The sequence below is a fragment of the Carex rostrata genome, chromosome 18, assembly GCF_964058835.1.
Source record: "Carex rostrata chromosome 18, lpCarRost1.2, whole genome shotgun sequence".
Classification (NCBI taxonomy): domain Eukaryota; kingdom Viridiplantae; phylum Streptophyta; class Magnoliopsida; order Poales; family Cyperaceae; genus Carex; species Carex rostrata.
Genome location: NC_135935.1, coordinates 7,787,439 through 7,794,151, shown reverse-complemented (window position 1 = coordinate 7,794,151; position 6,713 = coordinate 7,787,439). Strand labels below are relative to the sequence as shown.

At 35.0% G+C, this 6,713-nt stretch overlaps 1 protein-coding gene across 1 annotated transcript; it reads left to right on the top strand.

Moving 5' to 3' along the window:
- Nucleotides 1-480: 480 nt before the first annotated feature.
- LOC144569552 (uncharacterized) lies at nt 481-6,206 on the top strand. The gene is made up of 6 exons (XM_078319949.1): nt 481-730; nt 2,054-2,291; nt 3,308-3,414; nt 3,847-3,979; nt 4,389-4,583; nt 5,612-6,206. Exons 2-6 carry the CDS (start codon nt 2,061-2,063, stop codon nt 5,915-5,917), a joined length of 972 nt encoding a protein of 323 aa, XP_078176075.1. The 5' UTR covers nt 481-730; nt 2,054-2,060; the 3' UTR covers nt 5,918-6,206.
- Nucleotides 6,207-6,713: the final 507 nt, after the last annotated feature.

Here is a 6,713-nt window from a genome sequence, read left to right as displayed (position 1 = left end):
AAAAATTACGAAAATACTAAAATAGTACATAATTAAAAATTACCAAACAGATAAAGTTTAGTTATTTGAGAAGCGGCGATTTTTTTTTTTAGTTTCAAGCAGCAATATAGTAGATTGTAGGAGACATGTATAAGGCATGGAGACACATAAATTAGAAATATATGTATTATAATTTGGTGTGAGTGCAACCGAATTGATTCCAAACCGAGTTGGGAGTAACTTGAATTCAACTCATAAATTAACCGATTCAGTAAACTCGAATCAATTTCAACTCATGTTATTTACGAGATCCGAATTAATTCCGAACAGAGTTTTCATTCGTGAGCTCTAATCTCCGTTTGCACAGTCCAAACGTTCACAATAAAATAAATTATCTATTTTTTCTCTAATTAAATAAAAAATTAGGAAATAATTGTTTGCCTAAGAAAACTAATTATAATTGGATTTTCTCCTTAACAGCAGTTAGCAGTCTATTCATGACATCAACCATCGCATCCATTCCCACCCGAGATCTGATCTGACAGTCTGTGACAGATCCACCTTCAGATCTTCTTTCTCCTTTTAATTAGCGAAACATAATTGACGCAATCACCAAATATCTCTTCCAATCATCAATAAATCAGATCCGCCTTTGCCCTTTGCGGCTTCGCCTTTGAAGAATCGAAATCGGTAGAAAATCAAATCTGAACAATTTGTCAGCAAAGAAGAATCAATCGGCGTAACTCTTACGGTAAGTCTCTTCCGATTCCACCGTTTTTTCTTTTCGCCCAAATAATCGAATTGGGGGCTGCCAATGGATAATAGATTTTCCAAACCATGGTAGCAGCGCAACAATGGAGGGACTATTGTTTGGTACAGTAGAAGGTCCTAGTTTTAAGTAATGGTACTGTTGAGGGTTTGAGTGTGAGCAATAAAAGTAAGGGTTTTACAGTTGGGATCTCCATTTCTGCAAGTGGTAGTGGTTAATATCATCTCAGTAGGAATTTTAGCTTTGTCTCAGTCATGGGGGAATATGTTACATGTGGTGTTTCTAGGCTAATTAGACAGGAATTTAGTCTGAAATTTCAAATCCAGTGGAATTGTTTGACTCTTTTTTTATTATAAGCTCTTGGGCACTCTTACATTGTGGTAGAAAGATGAATTGCAATTTTTAGCCTTTATATGCATATGCATGCAGACACATTTGTATGCTCGGCACTTTGACCACCTTATACAGTTATACATAGATGTGCCTACTAAATGAAGAAAATGGCACTGAGAGTTTATTGCACACAAGTAAATTCTAATTAGATTTGAAATACTAAATTTGGACCAGTAAATAAAGAGAAAAACATCCATAAAAATAGAAGGAAGCTATTTTTGGAAAAAAGAAAAGAAAAGAAAAGTTGATGAAATATCTTTTCGTGCTGAATTTTATTGAACAATGAGGTATTCATACTTATTATTTGATATAAAATGGATTTCCCATCTATTTTCTGACATGGACGAAATTCTTCGAAATCAGATATCATTTTCTAACAAAATGGGAATACTGTCACTTGGACCTTTAACATGTCCATTAGTTGCAACTTGCATATCCATCCCATTTATATCTATCGAGGTGAAACTTATTTTTTGTGGATCTCTTCTTCAGGATATAGGAACTCTTTCTTTCTTTTTCCTTGAAATATTCTTTCCACAATCTAAGCAGGTGATAGCTCATGTCATGATGTTCTTGTTACCAATGTTTGAAGAATCTATTTTGTTGTGAATAAACCATATATTGAGAAATTTTCGATATGTAACTCATTATTGATATGAGTTTTCTTCCACAAAAAAGGGATATCTTTTGTTATAAGAGATGTAGATCATTTAGGGGTAAATTGCCCAAATACTTCATATTTGTGGTATTATTTAGTAGTATGGTTGTGATTTTAACTTGGACGCCTCTTTCATTCATCATAATGTACTATTACCCACTGTCGTGATAATTGTCATTTTCTTTAGAGAAATGAGTGTATGCTACTTATATGTAATCACTTTCTAATGGCATTTTGTTTTCTTTTTTCTTCAGCAAAAAGATGTCAGATAGTGCCCTGAAAGATCACAACGTAGTACCTCCTCCTGAAGGGAAAATTGCAAAAACTGTTTTGCAAAAAGGCAATGGTTGTAATGCAATTACAGCCAATAATAATTTGCAGTTGAATGAGAAAGAAGCTTTGAGCAATGAACCAGAAGCTGTGATTATAGATGTGGAGTACATTGAGTCTGAAAATTTGACAGAAATTGCAGATGTTGATTCATGCATGACGGTATGGTTTTTCATTTGAACCCCTATATTAACTCATTTGTTTCTATAGCCTATTCCTTCTCCTTTCTTTGTCATGGAATGCCATTTGATATGTGCTGTGTAAACTTCTATGCTCTATGCTTAAGTATCCTTAAATTTCACGAATGCCATTTAAAGAAATCTTGTATGTAGTGACCTTCTTCAATTTCAGGAATTTGGATACTTAATACTGTACCATCCTGAATCTTCATTTATACCTTTTGAAATATCAGACCTTACATAACCCTTTTTTTAAGTATTATTGCCATTTAAATATCTTCTTCGAACTGGATGCATGTACAATTACACGAGGGTTAATTTTATCAGAGCCTCAGAGGTCCTTTACCTAATGTTACAACTTACAAATTGATCACAGGACTTTTGGTCAATTTTAATTTTAATTTCATTTAAATTGACCATACAATTTTGAATCCACAACCCCTCAATATAATTTTCCAATTGGGTCACTCTTATACATCCAAAATTCAAAATGTACATATAACTGTATTTGATTTGTCAAATAGTTAAAGCTCTTGAACTTCAATAAATTGCAGGGAATATATTGTGGCAGTAAGTTTTAGGTAAGTGCTTATATAGTCTTTTAAACTTTGAATGAGTCTTCGCAATTTTCTGTAACTTACAAATTATGGGATCAAGTGCTCTAAACACAATATTTAATACTTGGGATGACATAGTGGCTTGTTATTCTGCAATTTATATTTTGTCTGTATTTTGAATATAGAACAGATGTAGAGATCCAGTGGATAAAATATTAGTTGAGTGGCTTTGAGTGGAAACTGATGATGACCTCTGGCGAAATTTTATCAAATGTAATTTTTTAAAAGGGCATGTGTGCAGACCCCTTCAATTATTCTGATACAAGTAACAAAATCCAACATGCGTAATTTCCTTGAAGTTTTAGTATTGGGAACGTGGATTTTTTTTTTAATTTCTTTCCATGGAAAGACTATAATGCTAATTTTCAATTCAAAATAACAGACACTAATGACAAGGCTGGAATCAAAGGACTGGGTCACAATATGCGCAGCACTTAACAATGTGCGTCAGATCTCACTGTTTCACAAGGACAAGTTGCTGGATAAATTGTAATCCCCTATTAATATCTTAAATTCTGCATGTGTTCATTATCTTTGTACATCTCCCTCCCCCTTATACTTCTAGTTATGCATTGTTGAAGGTGGTGCTAATGTTATTACCTTCACAATCAACAAATTTGCATTTAAGTGTGAGATTTTTGGTTGCTCTGAAGAAAGCCAGAACTCTTGAATGTGGTGTATACTGTACCAAAGATACTATTTCAGGCTTTTAGCTGGCTTATTTGGTTCCATTTTTTCTACAGATATAATCATAAAGCCCCTTCCATTTTTGCAATTTTGTTCATGAGAGAATGATTGGAGAGAAACATTATGGAAAGATCTCATGGATTTGGCTTGTTCAAGTACATTTATATGGTAGACACCTTTGGATACTTGTTGATTCAAGTTTCTTTTTTCATATTTCTTATGTTTTTCTGATAGGGTGGTGGTGATACAGCTTGTGGTGAAGTCGTTGAAAAACCCTAGAAGTGCTGTGTGCAAAACAGCAATAATGACATGCTCTGACATCTTCACCGGCTATGGTGATACTGTTGTGGAGTCTCTTGACCCACTGGTATATCCCTTTTGTTTTCATTTTGACTCCTTATTCTTTGCTGGTTTGAGCTAAGGATTAGAATTTCATACATTAGATTCTTCATTTTATCCTTCACTTTTACTTAGTTTCATCACTATCATTTATCACTTTGCGTAATATATAGACAGTTTCTTTGGACACTTTAGTGATTAATTCATCTTGAGCATATTGTGTGTCCAATTTAAGTGAAATTAAAACTGAGAAACCTCATATAAGCTCGATAAAAACTAAGCTATTTGGACATCTGACCATAAAGATAATTGAGCAACATGCTGGGTATAGGCTTAATAAAGTTGATGGTTAAATTGTTCATTTTGTTTGGTATCATTGATATTTTATATCCCTTCAAAATTTATCTCATTTTGTTGTGTTTTTTCTCTTTCCCTAGCTGGTACAATTGTTTCTTAGATCATCACAAGACAAGAAATTTGTGTGTGAGGCAGCTGAGGCAGCCCTAATTAATATGACAAATCGGGTTTCACCATCAATTTTGCTGCCGAAATTGGAGGCCTATTTGAAGCACAAGAACCCTCGTGTAAGGGCAAAAGCGTGCATGTGCTTCGGCCGTAGTGTGCATCATCTTGTAAGTTCATTTCTTTTAATTTAACTGTGTGTTGTGTAAACTCCATAAAAGCTGGTCAAACTGTTGGCAAAGGGAAGTTGGTTATTCATCCATTTCAGTATCGTACTGGTCTAGTGCAAAGTTCCGTTCCAGGATTCCACTGGGACTGTATCTTTACTGCTTGCAGAAAGTTATTATTGGCATCTAAGTTAATCAGAAATTGGTTATATCAAGAATTTCTGTTCATATGCAATGTGATTCTTTTATTGTGGGCCTCCTTGTTCTAGGCTGTTCAGGTTCTTATTGCTCAATTGAGTCTAAATTACAGGTTTAGGTTCGTTTTGATACAAATTTAGAGTCAATTCATGTTAAAGGTACTTTAAGATGGTTGATGCACATTTAACTCGAGTCAGGCTTGATTGAATATCTGAAATTGTGTTGGTGCTATGTTCTGTTAATTGGGGCTCTAATGGGTGCTGATCTGAATGAAATGTAGGCTTGTTGTCATATTAAGGATTAATTTGCCCATTAAACTGCTGTAAATGGATGCTTAGTTGACCGAATGAGACTTATTTCATACCAAATGTAAGGTTATTGTCCCAAGTTGCTTCGGAACTAGAAACTTTTCTGTTTCTGAGCAATTGTCGCACTGGCTTGGTTCAGGTTTTGGTCAGTTGGGTTTCAGTTGCTCTGGATCTGGGTTAGATTCAGTGAGAGCAATTTATATTAAGTTGGGTTTGGGTTCAGATTAGAGTCGATCTGGTTGGTTGTTGCATTATTTTGGCTTTTCAAATGAAATTTGGTCAGGTCTGGTTTAAGTTGTATGTGTTCAGTGGTTATTTCAGGTTAGGTAACATTCTGTTAGCCCTAATGTCCAGTGGTGTTTATTCTAAGTACATTGAGAATTAGATTATTAATCTATGTAAATTAAGACTAAAATTCCCAACTGGTATTGGTGTGCAGAATACCTGTGCAAATATACTTTGATAAACATGAAAAGATCGAGGTGGAACTCATCATAAATTCTCATACAAATTTGAATATTCTAGGGACTTGAAGGGATTAAATCATATGGCATCGATAAGCTAATTAAAGTTGCAGCTACTCAGCTAAGTGACCAATTGCCAGAATCCAGGGAGGCTGCTCGAACCCTTTCTCTGGAATTACAAGGCTTCTACTGCAAGTTAGAAGATGAAGATCTTTCTGTCCAATTAGAACCTAACCCAGACCCTACCTGTCAGTCTAAACTTTCATGGGAGGAGTTTTGCCATGCAAAGCTCTCTCCCCTCAGTGCCCAAGCAATACTACGTGTCACTACCTCTTCTCAAAAGGAGACTCTTGTTGCAGATTGCTAGAATTGAAGTGATTGTATGTAGTTTTGCAGGGGTTTAGTTCTGTCACTTGTGTTTTTACCATGTTCCATGGTAAGATGTAAGGTGTGTTGAGAGGTGTCCATACCTTTTTTGGGTGATTGCTTTCTTTGGGGGGGTATAATTTGAGAATTATTGTACATCGTTTTATGTTGTTTTGCGGTGGGTGGGGAGGGGGGAGGTGGGGTTATTTACAGATTCTTTTCGCATACGTTGGAGCCAGCCTTTCGAGTGAATTATTCTTTTCTCTGATCTAGTTCCCATTTTTGTTAAATTTCTGTCTGTGGAAACTTGAGAGATTTTGAGATATCTGCTGGTTACCATCACATTGTTTTCTTAAACAGTAGTTGTACACTTGTGCTACCCCATTTCGTTGAAATAAACAATCCATACGAGGGCCAAAATAAAGGAAACAAGTACAACTTTTTTTAAGTCAAAAATATATTTTGGTGCTTATTTGGATTATAGGAGATCTGTTTTGAGATTCGTGCCAGGTTAAAAGAACAGTCCGGATCTATTAAATGCACCTCAGTATTTTTGAAAATTTATTATGGATTTTTAAACCTAAGATTTAACTTAATGAGAGAAATAAAAATTCAAGATGTTGTTTGAATGACGATGGGGTCTCATGGCAGGACTTCTCATTGACGGATGGTCACACAGATCCCACTTCTTAATTCTTCTCTCTCTATTTCTATTACAGGCGGACCCCACCTGTATCCAAATATCCAAAAAATTCAAAAATCCGGATATCCGAAAAATTATCCGATTATCCGAAAAA

Bases quoted from the DNA above. Each gene is read 5' to 3' on its own strand.
- LOC144569552 (XM_078319949.1), top strand. From the start codon at position 2,061: ATGTCAGATAGTGCCCTGAAAGATCACAACGTAGTACCTCCTCCTGAA. The intron at 3,415-3,846 runs GTAATCCCCTAT...TTTTTCTGATAG, and splicing joins GACAAGTTGCTGGATAAATT to GGTGGTGGTGATACAGCTTG. The intron at 3,980-4,388 runs GTATATCCCTTT...CTCTTTCCCTAG, and splicing joins TGGAGTCTCTTGACCCACTG to CTGGTACAATTGTTTCTTAG.